Source organism: Cyprinodon tularosa, unplaced genomic scaffold (assembly GCF_016077235.1).
Source record: "Cyprinodon tularosa strain WSP-4 unplaced genomic scaffold, ASM1607723v1 ctg85, whole genome shotgun sequence".
NCBI lineage: Eukaryota > Metazoa > Chordata > Actinopteri > Cyprinodontiformes > Cyprinodontidae > Cyprinodon > Cyprinodon tularosa.
The window spans coordinates 308681-330593 of record NW_024039618.1 but is presented as its reverse complement, the minus strand read 5'-3'; the positions used below and the strand labels follow the sequence as shown (position 1 = coordinate 330593).

General features: G+C 34.7%; 1 protein-coding gene across 1 annotated transcript in view; it reads right to left on the bottom strand.

The window, feature by feature from the left end:
• gnai2b (guanine nucleotide binding protein (G protein), alpha inhibiting activity polypeptide 2b) overlaps positions 1-21913 on the bottom strand; it is a 55796-nt gene that overhangs the window by 19435 nt on the left and 14448 nt on the right. The window contains exons 2-3 of the mRNA XM_038273010.1: positions 4621-4663; positions 59-200 (exon numbers count right to left, since the gene is read on the bottom strand). Of these exons, the coding sequence (XP_038128938.1) occupies positions 59-200; positions 4621-4663 (185 nt within the window). The remainder of the gene's footprint in view (positions 1-58; positions 201-4620; positions 4664-21913) is intronic.

Genomic DNA, 21913 nt, shown 5'->3' with positions numbered 1-21913 from the left:
TCAAATAAATTAGGTGCATATATACAATATTTAAAAATATTAGTTTTGTGTGTCTTACCGCTCTGGCAGGGTCACTGTAGTCTATCTTGAGGCTGGCCATGGCTTTGACAATGGCCATAATCGACTGGATGGTATTACTGTAAACAACAGCTCGGTACTGCTTACACTCATCCTCTGAGTAGCCGTCTTCATGAATAATCCTAAAATATCACAAAAACATTGTATTTATATAAGGGAAAATTGACGGCCAACTTTTCAATGCAAAAGTTAAAACCTTTTGAAGATGCTTTTCTAAATTAATGCCTCATACCTGTTTTACTGCTCTGCTTTGGTTAGAATACTGAAGCATCATTGAAAAAAAAGTATCTGAACATACATAGTACAATCAGGCAGGAAAAAAGAAGAAAAGGACACCTGTATGCGTGGAAGTATAAATGGATCCAACAAACCCTGGATTTAAGATGTGTATCTAAGTAATAGTATTTCTAAACCTCTTACATCATTTGTAATAGCATATTAAAGAAATTTAATATTTGACTGGACACCTTATTTACTTATTATGTAAATGGTTTCAGTTACTTGGCGAGATCCTTTTAATTGGAGCCAGAGTGGTGACTGTAAAGGGTGTGTACAGTGGACATTATGTCAAAAGCCTCACTATGAATCAATGGTAGTGCTTTCATCCAGACATGGCCAATAGAGGATCATCTAACAATCTGGAATAAAAGGAGTTTCCCCAAATGGTCAGGTAATTATTTGCCGAAATATTCAGGGAGTAGGCAGCAGTTTCAATTTCAATCATCACACATCTCGAAGTAAGCGAACGAGCTGTTGGTGTGGGTTTAGGTATTATTATTACTGGGGTATTGCTTGAAAATTAGAGTTTTTGTTGCATTGCTCTTGTTGTAGTGGTGGATATTTGGAGCATACATTATTTATGAAAGCAGTGGTCCAACTTTGAAGCAAGGGATTATCATTTCAATTTTAACATTGATGGTGGTTCATGAAAATCTGAATTTTCAATGTAGTTTGGCTGCAGGGACGTCACGGAGACGTCAAGCATAAATCAGGCGTCTGTATATATTCATATTCATCTCCATTTGAAAATAATTATATTTTAATTATTTTTTATATTTATCATTAATCAAACCAAGTTCTATTTTTTTTATGATCTTATAAGGTAAACACTCTGACACTAAACATAATAAAAAAATACCTTTGAAGAAGCAAAGTTTTCTAAATGAGAAATACAAATTAAAAGCATTAAATTTAAGCATTAAACTCATAACAGGTTTACCTTTTTCATTTAAGCGTACTTCTCTCTGAGAAGATTAAAGAAATCGCCACTGAAAATTGCATTTTAAACATTAATTTAGGAAAATGTGTAGGTAAGGTTTTAAACACAGATACATCTGTTATCCAAACAAATGTATCTGTTTCTATCACCAGGACAGAGGAATATAATAGAGTTCCTAATTTGTGGGTGGGCTCATGTCAGACTCGCAGTTCTAATTCAGGATATAAAAAATAGATTTAATATTTCATTAATTTGAGCAAAAAACACTAAGGTTGGAAATCTTTGAGCTCTAGTTCAGATCATTATCCTGAATTTGTCCATCCAACCATTCATCCATTTTAGAGGAGTGAAGCAGAGTGAAGCATTTTGAGGTCAGAAAGCAAAAAGGTAGAACAATTGTTGCACTAACCTGCTAATGGTGGCAGCCCAGCGCGGGGCTATTAGTGCTTTGCTTCACATTGGTGAAGGCATAAATGACACCTAGGAAAGCAGCTGCTAATATCTTGCAAATTGTGTAAGAGACTCATGCTGAAAACTAGCTGAAGAGAATTGAAGTCCCATGGCAAAAAACTGAAGAGGCAGCCGGTAAGAAATCTGACTTTTATAGGATCTTACCGCTACTGCTCTTTAATTTATTATGTGTAATTTGAGCGGAGTCCTCCTCGTTTGATTTGTGCTGCTTGATTTGAAAATGGCTGCAGTGGTGTAAATAATTTGGGAAATGTGTATCCATGTTGTGCTTTATTGGGTTGTGTTGTATGGTATTTAAGGTTAAATGTCTGGGCAAGGTGCAATATTGTGGTACATTTTTTAAAACAGTCATGTGTATATGAATATTCGATTGATTCAAGTATTTTGATTTCATTTATAGTTTGTATGTCCTGAATATTATATGTTCATTAACAATCCTGTCTTTCTGTCCTAAGGTTTTTACCAGACTATTGTTAAGATTGACCACAAAATGGGAAATAAAAAGAATGGAAAAAGTCTCACCTGTTTTGTCTGAGTAAATTCAGCTATACTCTTAAAGTCATGGGTCCAGCCCTTTCAAGTGTGGGGTGCAGTTACTGAAATGCACTGAAACAATAATTTATTTTAGGTTGTTTTCTTTTGTTTTTACATTTTTTTTTACTTTGGATGATACTAATTATAAAGGGCTTTGTTTTTATAAAATCACCATTAGCATACTGTATATAGCTCTAACACCATGTGTCAGTGAACATATGGTTAACAAGGCTGTGGCCAACAATCAGATATATCTTAAAGAGTTCATAGGCCATGACTGATCAAAAGGTCGATGATTTAGTGCCTCACCAATTCCAGTATTGATTCTAACAGCCTAAAATAGAAATGAGTGGTAATAGGTGGGTAACCATCCATGTAACCAGTCAATAATCTGCCACAACAGTAACGCATAAAAACAAGCAATGGTGCACACTAGTCCTCTGTTTAAGGGTCAATAAGGATTAAGCAACTGGACGCATTTGATTCCATTGACAAAGAGAAAAGGAGCAAAGCATGTACTGGTTGAACTGATGATTACAGTACAGAGCAAAGTCTCATCTGATCAGCAAGTGCAGGTACTTGTTAAATAAAGCATTTGACAAAGTAAGAATTAGCAGTATGGATATTTAGAATTACATAGGTTGCAGTATAAAGTTACAGATTAAATAATATGAACACATTCTACTTTGATAGCAAAAGTTATTCTGTATAATTTCCTTGATTCCTTATCAGATTTCTTACACTTTCTAAGAAAAATAAGTACATTTCCAAGTCTAAATCAGTTTGCAGTCCTGAATGCTTTGGTTAGAGTCCAAATACAACACTTTATTCGAAATGTATGTAAGACACTTTAAAGATTAGGGATAGACTGATGGACAGCTGCATGGAAAGATGGATGCAGTGCCGGCACTACTCCCAGTCATGCATAAATATAAAATTATATAAATGGCAACCATAATACTGAAATATTTAAGATAAAAATATGGGAAGCTTTGTATTGCTTATTAGAAATAAGCAATACAAAGCAAAAAATATCCGCTCAAGAAAAACAGGGCTGTGGATGGATGGATGAACGGACATATGGGACTTTCTAACAATGGAATAAGTAATGAAGAATTGAATTGAAATATTATGTTCATACTTGCATTTCTCCCTTCTTGCTCATGCAGACCAAGAGACAATATTTGAAATAGTATTCCAGATTGCCTAGGATACCCTGTCATTGGTTAATGTAAAAGATGTGAATAAATTTGGCAACCATGTTGTTGAACTAGATCATCTCGGCAGGATTCAGCTGATGCATTGTGCCAAGTCCACCTTATGCAGCACTGTAATTGTAAACATAGGAATGATGGAAGTGTTTACCCATCAAATACATCATGCTGCAAAACAAAATGCTGAGAGAGCAATCTGATACAATTTTCTATTCATTTTAAAGTCAGGCTGCCCGATGGAAAACACTGAAGTGATTAATGATGACCAGAGGCAAGTCATGATGAGGCCTCATTCGTTCTAAGCTGTTTTAACACTGTGCATTTCTAACTTCCTACAGGCTATTATTGTGTGTAATGTTACACAACAGGGGGTTGTCTTGTGTTTTTTTTAACAAGTTGATTTATATACATGTGGCTGAATGTATTAATTTAATTATTCCAAAAACAATGAAGTGTTTCCACTTAGATTCATAATAAATAGATACAGTGCCTGGTTAGCCCTGAGGAATGTGCATAATTTAGTTTCCTCAGAGGGTGTGTGTGTGTGTGTTGGGTGGAGGGGGGTGTATGGCTTTACTGAATTCAGAAAAATAACAAGTGCTTCTGTGATCACAGACTTTTCTCACGGACATAAATCCAAAAAAGTGGTTAAAATGTTTCTGGGAACCGTATTGCAAGAATCCAAAATGAACATATCAAACGACGTAGTCTGAACTCTGTGTTTGAAAATGTACAATCAGAAAACACATACAAAAGATAAGTGATGTTGTACAGTCTTAACTTCTTTAAAAGTACCTATGAAAATATAAAGTAATAAAACTAAAAACGAGATCTACAAAAGTTCAATTCAAATTCTTACTCATCATAGGAAACAATAACCTAGCAAAATCTGGAGTTAGGGAATTAACAAATCTCACAACAATTCATATTGCTTGCAATGTAAAAAAAAACATCAAAAGAAACATCAAAAGACAACAGGATTTTAAGGGCTTCAAAACTATTGCTACTTCAACTTACAGTATCTCACCCATTATTCAAAATAAGCCAGAAAAGGACATGGAGATAAAAAAAAAAAAAAAAAAAAAAATAGGGTTCTTAACTTACTTCATTTGCTTTACAATGGTGCTCTTCCCAGATTCTCCTGCACCTGTTGAGACATTAATATAAGTTTAGTTTAGCTGTAGCAGGGTTCTGCTTTGAAAACCCTGCCCCACTGATGACCTGGCTCTGAGATTCATGTTCCAATTTGAGTGGATGTGATTGCCAGATATAAATGATGTTGTTCTATTAATTCCAAGAGCGCAGGGAAGAAATAAACCAATAACCAAATAGTGTATAAATAACAACGTAATTTTAGATTAGATGTTTCACCATAAAGTCAAATTGATCAGTTTAGAAATAAGCTTAATTGCTAAGATTTTATTTCTGATATACCAAGTATGATATCAGACATTAACTGCTTGCAGATATATAAAACTGTGTGCTCTAAAGTGGAATTGTTCCCCTTTAACATAGCACTTTAAGTAAAATGCTGCTGTCTTTTCAGCTCTGGTTTGCAGACTATCTTCCGGTTTTAGTATCTGTTAAAAAGCTAATAGTTCTGATTCCTCCAGATATTCAGACTGCTCTAAATACAATGACACCATTGCAAGTTTACTTAGGACACTGAAACATCAGAGCTTAATATCAGACTCTGCCTAACTAAAGCCTGCCTCTTTACCACAAAGATAAAAATTACTTGCCAGACATTTTTTTCATGAGTATTGAAAATATTTACAAAATAAAATATGGCTGTGTTTTTTTCCGCTTTATTTTAAACTGGTACAACAGTATGGAGCTAAATCGGTCTCAATTTTCACACACATAAGCACACTTTGGTGAATCTTGTCCTGTGCATGTATGAATCACATATGTGTATTTGTGAAAATTGAGACCGATCTGCTACTTATACAGCTAAAACAAATTGTACTATAGTATAATTTCGGAAGACATTACTGTGAACTTCTAGAAACCGCTGCCATCAACTGCAAACCTTTTCCAAGGCTGCTTGAGCTAATAGGTTGTCAATCATGATGATAATCAATCTGAAATCACCTTAAACAGCTGTTCTGCTGATGTGTATTGGTTCTTAATGCAAACTATGAAATATAACAAAGAGTTTTCTTTATTCCTTTTTATTTTTCAAGAACATTTTTGCTTTATTAAAATGGACATGAATCGGTTCTATAGTGCAAAATTTAGAATCTTACTTGCCTATGTTTAAAACATCAAATCTCTGACAATTTTTTTTTTTTATCAAATACCTTGTATTAATCTCATGTTTTACCTGCCTCTTTACATGCATTGGAATGTTAAAAGACTGCTTTGATGAGATAAAGAGTAGCAAATAATGAAAATACTAAGAATGACCTGAAAGCGATTGTAGCTGTTGAAACCGGAGTATTACTCTCACTACAGAGAGACACACATTGAAGGTCACCTTCCTGGCTCTAAAATAAAACCCTTCCATTAATATTTGAAGCCTAGCAGGAGGTGAACTCTTGTAAAAAGGAAGAAAAAGAAGTGAGCTTTCTAATTATTCTTGCAGGGTGTTTCATGAGAAGACACTATTCTTCTGCTTGAGGCTAACATTTTTGAAGTGCCATCAGATTTTACAAGAAAATGTCAGCTTGCTGTAAATATTGGGATAAAGAATTAAATCTAATTATTATTGTTGTATGTCTTTTAGCTGAAATTTATTAACAAAGTCAATGTTTTTGGATTTTATCAGTGTTGTAGACAGAAAACAAAATACCTAGCTGTATTTTTTTGCATTTGATAATGGTACTGTGTTCAAGATTCAAGATAAGGATAGTACTAACTACTGCAAAATTAAGCTGTTAGTATTAATGTGACATAAAAGCTAGATGGACATACACAGATTTCTTTTAAAACAACAAAAGGTATAAAAACAATAGTTCACAGCATTGTGTGTTTGACACAGCAAGTGCAGACTAACAATTTGACAGTATACTGTACAGATATTTCTGAGTTACAATTAAGACTCCTTAAACTTGCTTTTGAAACAAAGTACACTTTTTTAAGTCTTTGAACTATTAAATTACTGATATGCTGCTATTATTTTAGTTGTAGCAACATGTAAGGGATAATAGATATACGCAGTGCTGGCTGGTGCAGTTTTCTCCAGGGGGGCTATAAATTCAAAATAGACAAATTCCAAAAGCCAATTAAATGTATACTAAGTTATCACACCATTACATTTATGTGAATGCAAACAAAAAACATTATAAAAACAGTTTAAAGACAAAACACAGTTTATTGTACAGGTTTACTTTTTGTACACAAATCTTGCCCTTCCATGGCTTTGTGATGGCTATGTGTGTTTTCCTGCTTTTGTGTCTAAAAGCCGTCATTTTTAAACAGGGTTATTGCACCTGATTTATGGTATTGGCTTTCGTCAATGTATAAAAACAACCCAGAGAAACTGCCTTTAGTGTTTCTATCCTGGGAAGCTGCTCTCTGCCAACTTGTTCATCTTAAACATGGTGGTTTGCTTTGGGACTGAAAATCAATTAAAATATTTTTTTTATAATGGAAAATGAAAATAAATCCTGATTTTCTACATCATAAAAGTCTACAGTGAAGCAAATTAAATTTGATGAAAACACATCTGCATCATATACCCAAAGTGTATAATGCTATGATGTTATTCAAAAAAATACTATGATCGTTATTAAAAAAAACTTCAAATAAAAATTTATTAGAAAATAAAAAAACAGTAAAATTGGAAAAAGAAAGGAAAATGCATAATCTTTCAATTACAAAATTATAAAATGATATATATTTTCTGTCAATATTTCAGAAGACATTAAAGCAGACTCATTTTTGTTCATTAAGAGTTTTTGGGTTGGATAAACGAGAGCCACCATATGTGAGAGGAGGGAGCAGTCAGACATGATCTCTTTTAAATAAGTTCTGCTTAGGGCTGATGGCTTCCTCTCTTTTCTCGCAGTCTCCATCTCTGATGATAAAGGTGGAGAGAACCTGCCACCCCCATCTAGTTCTTACAAAAAAACATGTATACTTAACAGTAAACATAGGTGTTTAAAGTCATTTTAAACAGCACGTATTTATAGATTTTTGGCAAGATTTCAAATCAACAGTTAAACTGCAAGATGGTGAAAGCTTGTTACTTGATAAAGCACCCGAGTTGCTGAACAAAGTAGTTAGCTGGGCCTTTTACAAAGAGCAGTGATATCGGCTAGTTCAATGAACCATTGTTTAGAAAATGTTTCCATAAAATGTTCCTCTTTTTATAAACATAAAAAAATGTGTGGACTCTGCTCATTAGACTCACGTGGAAATACACTGTTATTACTAAACATGCTCACAGCTGGAATCACAATCAGTCCATGTCTGTCTCATGAGTGAAAAGTCATGCTGCTCACTCACTGCATGCCCACAGGGTGGGATTGATATTGGGCCGGATGTCTGCTTCTTCATGTTCAAATAACAACCTGTCGGGGGTGGATATAAATCTAAACTCATATAGGGTGCAATACAGATATCAGATCTAACGGCGTGAGTGTTATTAATTGGCACACGGCGGGGTGAAATTGCACATCCTCTGTTTAGTCACTGTGACGAAGCAAAGCTGAGTAATATGCACATGAGAAAAACATCACTGTCCTTTCATGATTAACTAGAATCACAAACTGACCTTTCCTTTGATGTTAACTTCAATTATCATGGTTTGATTTGATGCGATCTCAAAACTAAATCATGATAATAGACTGGTTAATATTCCAAATGTAAACATTATATTTACCACAGTGACAAAAATTATGCTGTGTCAAGAACATATTTTTTAGATTTTACTCAGTAATTAATCCGTTTCTAAATATTTAATATACATAAAGTCCTTTTTATGGCAGTCATATGAACTAACAGAACTGGCTATCTTGCTCAGTAGTGAAGTCTTCCAAAGGGTTGATCTGTAAACCTGTGACATTGAGTGAGAGAAGGACATTTATGGTCTGCATCAAAGGAATATTAGTCTATTTTCTAGCCTTCTTTTCCCCAAAAGAAAGAGTTCTAAACAGTAGATGTAATGTATTCAATTAAAGTCTATCTAATTGGATGTAAGAGAAGTGCCCAAGCGATTGGAGCGCAGAATAACAGAGTACTGCTCCCTTCCTCTGTTGTTGCTGTGCACTGCTGGCCAGCTGGGTGAAAGGGGATTTCTAGATTTTGGCTTTGCTTACAATGAATACAGATTTGTCTGTTTATAATAGGGTTGTCAAAAGTATCGATACTCAAAAAAGTATCCGTACTGAAACGTTGTATCCGGATACAATACTCGTTTTTAAAAGTATCGATACAGTGCTACAACCAGTGGCACCTAAACAGTCATTCATCTAAAGTGCAGAATAGAGGAAAATGCACTTTCAGAACACTGTGTGAATAAATAATTCTACGCACTTTTCAGTTTCAGACTTTTTTTTTGTAAGAGGTGCAGCTGCTGAGAATTATTTTTGTTACTTAACCGGTTTGGCTAGTGTCATTGTGCAAAGCATAGCCAAGGAAGGAACACTTAATTGAAATTTTACAAGTTTTTTTTTTATCAAGCTTGCTTAATATTGTGCACAGCATACAACCTCAAAATATTGTTCTTATTGTTAATTGTATTTATTTATTGTATTTTATTTATTAATGAAAATATTTCTGTTGAATTTTGGAGTCTTTGTTTTTATCCTTGTGGTATCGAAAATGGTATCGAAAATCAAATATTTTCCTTGGTATCGGTATCGAGTTGAAAAGTTTAGTATCGTGACAACCCTAGTTTATAATATACATTTTTCCACAGGAGGGGGAAAAAGAAGTAGTCGATTGAAAATAAAGGTGTCCCATCCATTATTCATCTGAATTATGAGGATTGTTCCCAATGATTATCAAGTTGCTAGCTGTATAGGAAAAAATATAGTAAATAACAAACTAACCAGTGTATATAAGCTGATTATACTTTCTGCATTACAAAAAGTATAGTATTTAATGCAACTAATAATTAAAAGAATTACTAAATCCTAAATCTATAACTATATAAATAGATCTCATACAGACAAGTTTCTCAGACAGAACTCTGGGGGCCATCATTTTTGTTGGGTTCTGCTAAGAACTTCTGGGAGAGTCTTGCAGAGAGCTACAAATGTTGTGTAGACAGGAGAGTTGGAGATGTAGTAGTCAAGAGTTGTGGCTGAAGACAGCAACCCTGTATTCAATTCAATAAACTCAAAATAGAGTCGTGTCGTCTCAGCCTGCATGAACTACCCCCTACCTCATGTAAATCTCAGTAAAAATTAGCTGGGCCAACTTCACCTAGGTGCCATACTAGGGTGTTTTCTGCAGAAACAGGTTATTAAAGAATGAGAAAAATTAACCAGATTCCCCTCCTCGCCATTCATTTTAAAGGTAATGATGAGCTTAATCAGCCTTGTTGGCTGATAAAGTAATAACTACAGACCAAATGGACCTGCTCACCTCCGGCATGGCTGTTCCATTCTCTATGTTGAGTGTGCATATGTCTACAAGAATGATTGGAAGAATGCTATGAATTAACGCAGGGATTTGTTTGTTTTTTATTTCAAAATTGCATTGTGGTAATAGGATAAACTCTGTGGGGGCATGGCTGCATAACTGTTCCAGTATTTGTATAGGTTTAGCTTGCGGACTTTATCTCTCCATCTTCTGTTATCACCGGTTTGCTTAAACATCTGCTTTCATTTACGCCAAATTGCCAAGTTTGAGTATGAACCAACACAGCAGACTATGCATTATGTAATCGTTTCAGCTAAACCATCTTTATTTATGAGAGATAAATAAGAATGTACCCATTTTAGAGCTATCGCTATCAATGTAAATAAACACTGACCTATTTAACTGGAAATTAGTAGTAAAATAAGCTTTGTGGAGAAAGCAAACCAAAAAAGCCTGTGAAACATGACTTATGTGCTGCTAAATGTTGGTAAACGAGCCAACAGAAGATAATAGCAAACACAAAGTTTTTTGAGCTGCTATTTATAAAGTTAAAACAAACTTCCTTTCAATAAGAGATTAAACACCAATATGACATCAATGTTTATGTTTACTGATATACTAACTGCATTTTATTTGGAAAAGATAATTAAAGAGTCCTTTAAAATGATTATTTTGTTTTACTGTTGTTTTAATAAACCTATCCCATAGTGCACATTTTGTATTAGTCCAATAAACCTCAATTCAATACTGAAATATTACTGTGTCCATCAGTTATTAGATATAGCAAACTGAAATAGCTGTTGCAAACACCCATATGTTTAGAAATAAAAATAATTAAGATTAATAGGGGTGCCCAAACTTTTTCATATGACTGTATATAGAAATAAATCAAAAACACTCAATGCAGTCATACTATATGTGCAGGGAAGCCTTTATTTAGCCACATTACATACAAACATACAGGTACATTCAGGTTCTGCTAAAAAGATCTGTATTAAAATTATTTCTTACGTTCCTCATTCAGAAGCAGACATTTTCCCAGATAGCTCAGATTCTTTAGCTTGATGTGTTGCCTTAAATTTTTTGAGGACCTGGCTGATGTATGGACTTGTTTGTTAAGCCCTGGTGGGCACAGTTTGCATAAAAACTTGAAAACGTTTTTTGTCCAAGTTTTCCTTTGTTAGTTCATACAACTCTGCCAAGTCATCTGCAAAACTGGCATCAGAAATACCACTAGATGTGTCTGAATCATGCAGAATAGTACTAGCAGTAGACATGCTGATCTGTCATGATATTTGCCTTAATAAGTGCCTTAAAACCAGACATCATCCAATTAAAAGTGTCATCAATTGAACGCAAACGTGATCTGTGTGCGTTGCTCATTCTCAGAGTGAACATCGCTCTTATAAAGCGTACATCATTCACTAAAAATATGAATGTATTCAGTGAAAGCTGTTCATTGAACACATTTATGCACAACCCTGATTACCTCTGCCAAGGAGGTTATGTTTTTAGGAAAGTTTGTGCGTCTTTGTACAGGATAAATTTGAAACCTTATGAATTAATTTTAGTGAAAGGTGGACCTCAGTCCAGGGAAATATTCATTACATTTTGGTGATGATTTACATCATAATGTGGATGCTGGATTTTTTTAAAACGATTCTTTAACATCATTTGGTGGAACAAGCAGTCCCCCCCTAAATCAAAGGGTGGCAGCAGTGACTTTTGAAAGCTTCAGCATCGGACTCAAAAGAGTCCAGAAGTAATATACTGAAGACAAAAATCCAGGAAAGGTGAGTCATGCCTCACTCAAAATCTCTTCTGCTAATCAAACAAGAAAGCAGAGTGAATGAAAAAGATTAGAACAGAACAAACACCAGAGGCTTATTTATAAAGTTATGAAAAGATTTTTAAGGAAATTGTTACCAGAGTTTCGCCTCATGCCAAGGAACAGTTCATTTAAATTTGGTAATGATCCAGATCATGGGGCTATAGTTGTAAGTAACGATATGGACAAAATTTGCTGCTTTGGTGGAGGTCTGCGCACTCCAAGTACTCTTCTAGTTATAATTGATTTAGACGTGTGTGCAACAGAGGGATGCGTTTCTCATATCTGCATGCATGCATTAGATCAGACATGCATGAGAACCAAAGCCACACAGAATAAGGAGTCACGCCATTGGAGAAGTGAAATTGCAACATCAGCAACAACCTGAAGCCAGACTGCCTTGTTCTTCTGCTGGCTGTTTAAAAGTCAGCAGTTATGCCTTAGTCTAGGTCTGCTACTGGTGCTAATGTAGAATTAGTGGTCTAAACGGTGTGCAGGGGAGAAACATTGGTAGGTGTTAGTAGATATAACAGAATTTGTACCGTAATTAAACCTGTTCTATTTTTGGAATATGGTAGCGAAAGGCAAAATAGTGAGATCATCTTGGGAATTGAGCTAATGTATACTGTAATATGTATTTTTTTATAACCCACTCAACAGGAAACTCACAATAAAGCAATAAACAATATGAAATATTAAGTTAATTTGTGCAGGAAAACTGGAAACTTCAACAAATTGTAAGAAAAGGGTAAAAAAAAGAATTGTCAATACGCTGAACACAGTCTCTTTAAGAACAGTCTTCATGTGCCCATGTTACACACATAACCATCTGTAGTAACATTACCTCAGCAGAGACATTTTACTTTGAGCAGCACATAAGCCCTTTACCACATTTTGGCATATGCCAGCATCATAGGCCACCTATTGTCTGAGCAAATGCCACAGAAAGATGACTCACTATCCTGGCTGTGGCATGATTCCTTCTTCTCTCAAATCTCAGCTCTACCCCCAACTGTTGGTGTCACGACTGTTCAGATTCAATTAACAGTTTCAGCCATTTACAGATCTGCCTCCTCAGAGCAGTGGTGACACTGAATAGACAACACAAAATTATTCTTTCTCTATTTAAAGCCTTACAGAAAAGCTATTGTTTCAAATCCAAAGCCACAGATGTGCCACTATGCCTTTTTTTAAATAGCCACTTGTCTTGCACAATACGGAGTATTATTACCATTAAAAACATACAAATGAGTGGACATGTAAGTGCATAAAAGTGCTTTTGCTAGAACGAGTGGAACAACACAAGATTTTGACTGTATAATAACTTTAAGCACAGTAGTTTAATGTTGTCTTGAATGCACTCCCAATATCCTAAAAAATTTAATCTTTTTATAACTGTACAATTAGAATATCTGGTTGATTTCGAAATCAAATTGAATTAAAAAGTAGTATTTGAAATCAAAGACTGCTTCAAGGTATCAGATTACCAAGACAAAAATTTTAATCTAAATTACACTTTGAGATAAAACATTGAAATGTGGCAACAATACCCAAAGCTTTTATAACCTGTCCCATTTGTTATTATTCATTATGTATTTTTAATGACGTGGATGTTTCAGATCAAACAAATTGATGAATTTTAGACAAAAATAACCAAAGTAAATGGGGCGATTTCTCCTTATAAGGTTAAAAAAAAAAAAATCAAACATTCAAACAGAGGAATGACTGCCTAATGGTTAGGGCATAGAGTTTGGAATCCTGAGGTTCTCAGTTTGAGCCCCACTCCCACAGACTGCCACTCTGGGTCCCTAAGGAAAAGACCCTTAACCCCACACTGCTCCCCGGGCACCGCAGAATGGCAGCCCTGTGCTCCCAAAGTGGATGGGTTAAATACAGAGGTAAAGTTCTCAAATGTGGGACATTAAAGTTCAATTATCAATTATTAAACATATTTCTGAAAATATAATTGCCTCTTGTTAAATCACCAGTTATTAGTAATTATTCAACAGTTTTTGATAAAGTTTAACAGACTATTTCAAAAATGTTGACAAAGTGAGGGATGCTATAAATATCCCAAAAAGTGGCACATGGTGTCCTGATTATAAAAACAAAGTGGTTGGCAGTTAAGATGGGAAAATTATTAATTTAAATTAAATTATATTTATTTCATTTTACGAACACAGGTAAAGCAATTTTTCACACACGAAAACAACTGGTGATAAACTTTAAAGTGGGGGTCAGTCTTCCAAAATAACTCTAATTCTGCTGTTATGATTTATGCAGGAGCTTACAAAAGAAACCAGACAAAAAAAACCACAAAAAAAAAAAATAAATCTGAAGCATTGCCAGACTTTATCACAAAGGCCATTGTTGATTATTGTTAATGAGTAAATAATAAAGAGCAGAATGGCCGGAATAGAATTTATAAGAGAGATCCAAGGAGAAAAATCAGCTTTTCTACAAAAAAAGAAAAAAATCTATTTGCAAAAAGAAAGAAAGAAAATGAAAATAAAAACATTCTAATAATTCCTAACATATGTACAGGATGTGAGTTTTGTTAGATTTGGAACAAAACTGACAAAGTATTTATTTTTTAAGACATACCTGAACTCCAACATTGTGGATGTAGTGTGTTGGTCTTGGGTTGCTTAGTATGGGTCGCTGTTTGGCATTGGTAGGGGAGATTTTCCAAGTTTTTTTTTTCACATATATTAAACTATGCTGCTCAACCCACACAAGCATTCCCCTATACTAACCTGGCACCACTGAAGGGTAAACAAACAGGCTTTCCAACAGCACAATAAAAAAAAAAATCTTGTTTCAACAAATAAAGGACTAAATGAGCACAATTTATTCTCTTTGTTGTGATATGCATATGTTTTATAGCTGTAGCATCAACAGAGAATGCTGTCTAATATAACGACTCGATTACCAATGATAAGTTCTTGATGTCTTGCATTTTTTTAAGACAGTCTTCTAAATGGAGCTGATTATCTACTTGTGACCACACACTTGGCTCTGCATCAAGTCATACCAACTATCTTTTTTTTCTATTAGCTGGCATACGCCTGAGTTTTTCTTTTAGCTCCTGTTCTCAGTCACCAACCCCTCTTCAGTATCTCAAGAAAAGAATTACCCCAGCTGCATTAATGTGTCAAAGCAAGCTGGATTCAGTAGTTCCTGTTTACAAGCCAAAATCTGCAAGTCTTTCAGGCAGCTGCAGTCACCTCCCACTCAAAAGCACCTAAACCCTTTTTTGCATTCAGAGTGGATAATGATGGAGGAATTTTACATTGCTAGATACAGTATGCTACTGCCTAGAGAGGAAAAGTAGGTCATCCGCCTTGCAGGGAGCAGCAGAGCTTTGCTGCAGAGTCGGATGCCTGCTGCACTCTTAGGACCTGGCTGTTGTTAAACTCAACCAATGACAGCTACACAAATGAAACAAGAAAATGATTCAGAATTGAAATGAGAAACATGAAAACGAAATTCAGAGGTGATTTCATGAACGGAAATAAAAAAAGCACACAATCAGAGCAAGACACACATTAGAAAAGATTGCAGCTTAGACGTATAGAAAGCAATTTATCATCGCTGCCTGAGGCAGCACACTGTGTGAAAAAGAGTTGTTTCATTATAGTCTCCTAATAACACAAGCGAGCACTTCGTTTCTACATTTAAACCCTTTAAAAGTCAGTGAATCTTTCAGCACCATTGATCATCCAGTTTTAAATCAAAGCCCTAAGCAGCACATTTGTGTTACCAGAAATCCTCTTGAGTGCCTTAATACCTTATTTCACTAAATCGTGCATTTCTAACCTCTGTCAACACATTCCTCTCTTTAGCAAACATGACACGATCTGCACAAGGGTGCTGCTTCTCTTCTAATGTGTTCTCTACATGCTTCTCCTTTAGGGTGCACAACACAATCAAATTGCATGATTTATTTCCAGGGTTGTAATGCTGGAATGTACCCACTCTTAGGGCAAATCAGGGGTTGACGTTTAAGTTGAAAGGCGTTATGCTGTAAAGAGCCACATACTGTATATGGAAGTATGCATTTTGCTATGAGCAATGTATAGTCTGAAGAACCATTTTCAGCATGTCATGAAGTAATGGACACATTTTTTCCTATTTTTTTTAAGTAATCTGTCTTTTAGGACCAGCTTATATGAGTCCAACACATCTGACATATCCGTTTAGGTGCTTTATCAAAACTGACTACTCTTTCAGCCAGAGAATAATATTCTCTTTTGATATTTCTAATCATTAGACTGAACAGAAAGGAACAATGCCACACAAAAAGCAATTTTCAACGATCATGGAATGTGTTAAAAGTTTCCACTAGAAACTAAAGATGGAAAAATATTGTAGGACATGCATTTTGAAAAGACCTCACGGGCTAAAAAAAATAGGAAAGATTGAACAAAAAGATTTAAAAAACGCATAATAATCTGAATTTACCAAGATTTACAGGTGACTTCAACCAGTGCCTTTTGATCTGTGTTGGCACAATGTGAATTTTGTCCACAGATAAACAATCAAATGAAAGTGAAATGAGAAAAAGGCTTTTAGGCATAAGCTGTGACAGAAAGAATTAATGATTGTTTTTTTAAACTGATCGGAGGTTTATCCTTTTCCGGAAATGTACAGAAATTCCTGTGCTTATGTTACCTTAGGATATGATGCTGGACAATCCAATCTCTAAAATTTAGGTCAAACTGGATCTGAATGATAAATCTGCCTTTAATGCTCCCAAAGAGAAAAAGAGATAAAAAAAAAAAACAATAAAATAAAAGGAGTTATCTGCTGATTTTTTTTTTCCAATAAAGCTGTGTATTATGAAAGAACTGTAATGGTCACATATATTGGAGAAATGGTCATTTAAGTTTCCAGTATTACAAATACTAGGAGCATAAATGTGCTCAGTCAAACAATTACACCTTTATCCCTCAGTAATATCCTTATTTAAACCTAAATGGGGTTAATACTTCAGATATTTTCTCATCTGAATATTAGCGAAGAGTATCAATACCAAAAAACTTTTCATGTCTAATTAATATAATCAAATGCCTAAAAAAAAAAGTTCTTTTGAGGATGTTAAACAAAGAGTTGTTTATTTTGTTTTCATGTATTCGTTTTCACAAAAAAAGGTATACAAATCAACACTTTCCCATCAGACACTCAGCAGAGCTGATTTCTGCTCTTAAAAGAGATGGGCTATTAAAAGTATCATGGACCAATCAGAAAACTAATCAGATAAGTCATGCAGAAGGAAATCAATGTTTCCTCTGATTTCCCAAAGACCTTCTTAATTACACTAATGAAGTGAGAGCATATTGACTGCTGGTTGTAGCACTCAACACATTTAAGCTCTTTAAGCACATGGTCAAAATGATGCAATTATTAGCTTTTAACAGACAATAAAACATACTAATCAATCAAAGTCTCTTGGCAAATGAAGGCTTTGATACATCTTAGTCTCATCAATCATTCCCCTTAATGTTTGTAATGCTTATTCAATCTGTGTTAGAAAAAGATTGAAACTTGAGACTTAAGACTGACAAAGCATCAAGTGAGATACTCCAGTATAAATATACTAGAGAATTATATTACAGTGAGGTAAATAAGTAGCCCTGCGTAGCTAACCAACAGCTGGTGTACAACTGTGAGTAATTTACAGAAAAAATGACATTTTTCCTTATATAAAGGAAATCATCTTATTTCCAGTTTGCCCTTTTTGTGTTACTGGTAACTGAAGTAAAAACATAGCTATAACTAAAACAGTGTAACTTGCTATGCAGAGTATCTCAACCAAGTGGCGTGTTTCTTGTACATTATAAGACATGCATCTAAAAAAAAAAAATGCAGTCAGAAAAATTGGTCAGTTTCTATTACCTTCACCAAGGAGGTTATGTTTTTATTTGTGTTGTGTGTTTTTGTTTGTCTGTCCCTCCATCTGTGAACAGGATAACTTCAAAAATTATGAATGCATTTTAATGAAATTCTTACCAAAGGTGCACCTCAGTACAAGGAATGTTCGACAACATAATCCGGATGTATAGGATTCTTTAACATTATTTGGCGGAACAAGCAGTTCCACCCTAAACCAGAGTGGCAGCAATGACTTTTCATAGCTTCAGCATCGGACTGAAAAAAGACCAGGGGTCCACTTCAAAAAGCAGGTTTAGCAAACTGCAATTCAATTCCTAAACCCTAAATTAATCTAGCCTACGGTCAGGAACTCCCCATTTCACCCCACAGGAAGTAGAGATTTTGATGCAGAAATGAAAAAAAGGAGAATTTCTTTAATAGAAAGAGCAGCGCTACACCTACAAAGGAGATGAAAATTATGAAAGAGAAGATTGGTGCTTGAGTTAATAGATAGGTTTATATGAAGTGCTCTATGGCAGGCCATTTTAATATGTATTAAAAGCACTCTCCTCTGTGTTGTTCCACTTGTAGATCACTAAAATAGGATTATTCCTGGTCAAAATCACATTCCTAGTCAGAGCTGTAATAATAGAGGTTCTAAATTACAGAAAGTAAAAAAATCTACATGGTTGTAATAAGAATTATATATTATATATTGAGAAATCTTTACACATTTTAGGTGGCCGTTTTGACATTTATCAGCTTGACTATGTATTTATGATATCTGAAATACATTTCTTCATAGCCAAAATAACAGAAATGCTGACCCTTAACAATAGGAATATGGACATCTGAAATACATTTCTAGACATCCAGAAGGTTTATTTAAGAAGAATGTAATTTCGTTTGGTCATTTTGACAAGGATTTCTTATTTTTAGATATCAGTAATACATATTCAGCCCTAATACAATTCAGACCTAGTGAATAATTTTTTTTTTTATGCACAAAACTACAAGAAAAATTTCCTGATTAAATTAGGAAATAAAAAAATCATGATTGCCTCTAAGGAGAGCGGAGACAGAGGACACTGAGTTTACTAAACAAGGGTTGAACAGAGGTTGAGTAAACTCTCTTTGCGAAACGGAAAACTCAGTTTCCCTTATTTCAGGTTGAGAAAACTTAGAGGAGTTTTCAGATAACCTGCTTTTTGAAACCAACCCCAGAAGTATTATACTGAAGCCATAACACAGGAAAGGTGAGTCATGCCTCGCTCGAAGTCTGGATCTGCTGATCAGACAAGGAAGCAGACTGAATGAAGAAGATGAGAGCAGAAAAAACACCAAAGGCTGCAGACACACGCTGTGCCTTATTTATAAACTTATGAAAGGATTTTAAGGAAATTGTTACCAAAGGTGGACTTCATGTCATGGAACAACTCATTTAAATTTGGTAATGATCCAGATCATGTATGAATTTAGCTATAGGAGTAAGTCAGAATGTGGGGCAAAATGTTTTGCTTAGTGGAGGTATACTACTTGATTTTTGTTATATTTGTTACGGTTTGATTTTATCCTATTTTTACATAGCTTCAAAAAAGTTTGTTTATTGTGTTTTGTTTTATTCTATTCTGTACTTTGTTCCATAATTTACTGTTCTCTTTATTGTTTTTAAGTTATTTCAACTAGAAATTCTTTTGGTTCTGTACAGGCTGTCTCAAAGTGCTTTATATAACCTTGGACTGAACTAGAGCCATAATTTGCCACAGCAACCTGAAAAAAATGTGTATGATATAAAAACAACTCTCTTCAAATCTCAGCATAGCCCATTGGACTTTACAATAAAATAGTTTGTAATACAGATATGTAAAAGGATACAACATTCATTTGACACCTGTATGTTTTTCAAACTCATTTTGGACACAAATTTGAGCAATTTTATCAAAATTCCTTGTGGGTTAAATAAAGTATTTTAGAACTGAATTGAATTTTAACAATAAAAGTTCAAGCATTATAAATAAGCAATGAAAACTAGAGAGATACCTTTAATTTCTCTCCCCAGAATGTATTTTTACATTGTTGTGTGGATAAATAAGGACAGAAAAACAGTCACAGGCAGTTCTGCATGATACATGGTGGGAACATATTTCCTAAGAATTTGAAGTTTGTTTCTCTAGTTTAAACTTCAGACATTGGCCTAATGCACTCCTGACCTGTAAATTCAGAACAGATACAATGATTTACAAAAAAATAACTATCTGAAACCTTCAGAAAGATGATTGCAAGAGCTTGTACGTCTACTACAGGATTTTAAATAGGTCCTAAAAGTATTTGAAGCAATTAAACTGTAATCTTTAAGTGAAAGACATTTAACAAAGCTGTCGAAGACCAAATGTCTATCTATCTAATTAAGGCCACCCAAAAAACGGAAGTCTCCAAAAACTTTAAAATGTGATCACAGAACCTACAGCAGATCCTTGTCCAGTTAATGTTAAAGTGGGTGTATATTATCAAATAGAGACTGAGAAGATTATCATTTATGGGAACTGTACAACCAGGACAGTTTTTCTCCCCAAAAGAAATATTAACACAACATTAAAAAAATTTTGGCATAAGGTTATTGCAATAAATAATGTAATCAGGATCTAATTGCATGATGCATTTGAATGAGCTAGGTTTGAAAAAGCCAAAAAAAATGTCAATTCAGGTGCTTTTCTGTTTCTCTTTGTCTTTCTATTAAAGAGACTGGAGGAAAAAAGGTTTCTCTTTGGTGCATCAGTCTCCATTTACCCCACCCCTGCATGTTTAGTCACAGAGAGAGAAGTGGATTCTTGAGTCAGGTACTTGCCAGTCACATGGTCTCATCATGTACTGTACCTGTGTGGGGCTTCAGAGCCCTGTTGTTGTTCGAGTGCCCTTTTTGTTAAAGGAGTTATTACCTGCTAATTTACATTTCAAATCCTTCTGAATTTTTTTTTTTACCTTCATGGTCAAATATTTTCTGAAAAGGACTGGCAACCTGCCCAGGGTGTACCCCCGCCTCTCGCCCGTAGACAGGTGGAGATAGGCACCAGCACCCCTATATATATATATATATATATATATATATATATATATATATATATTCACAGCTATGACTTGCATGCAGTGAATGCTGTTAATTCAGACTTATATTAACCTCACAGTTTTAGGGCCTGTGAAGAGACTAAGATTAAGTTATAAGCATCCACAGAGACAATGGTTTAAAAATGAAGGCCAGATAACTGAAGCATATCAGCCTCTGGGAAAGGTTAGAGTGCGAAAAAAAAAATTATATATGCTTTATGGTTTTCACAGATAACCTTTGTGGGAGATGCTGGAGGAGTTAAAAGAGCCATAGTCTCTTTTACTGGATATCCAGTCTTTGTAAACAATCAACCACAATATTTGCACTCCAGGTTTAGTGTCTCAGCTTTTTGATGAGAGTCAAAGTTTTGCAGGCCTAATAAAACAGTAAAAACATAAAAGCTCTAATGAATCTGTGACAAAAAATAGACAAAATACCAAAAGGAGTAAAATCCAATGAGATTCAATTTTAGCTGTCAGAAAAGGTGGGAAAAGTAGTGAAGGGCCAATGAGAATTAATATGATTAAGTAACAGAAGAGAATAACGGTAGAAAGGAACAAAAGCAGGAGAATTTGTCTCCTATTAGATGATTTTTGAGAAGAAGGAAAATGTTAACAGTAGAAAAAGCTTTTACGAAAATATTATTAGGTGACTAAAATGTTGTAAGATAAAGTTAACCAAAGCTAAATATACTACATTATTACAGTTTGTAATAATTTCATGGAATTACTAACAGAAATGTAATATGTTATACATATGAAAGTTATTTATCATGATGTACGAACTAAAAGTCTAAAACTTTATGCATGTGTTGCCATAGTATTTGCAAATACATATTATTCATAAATACATAGGAGCAGGTTGTGTGCAGGACTTGCACTGGTTATCCGGCAATGCTCGGAAATTGGTAGAATTTTACGGGATCTGCCACACATCTTTCTCCTGCGCTTGGTCCATGGATATTTTGTTCAGAATGCCCAAAACAGCAGGATGCATCCCTCAGACAATAGAGATAAGGAAAGACTGTCTTCTGGAGCTCAGGCCAGAGCAGCGGGACA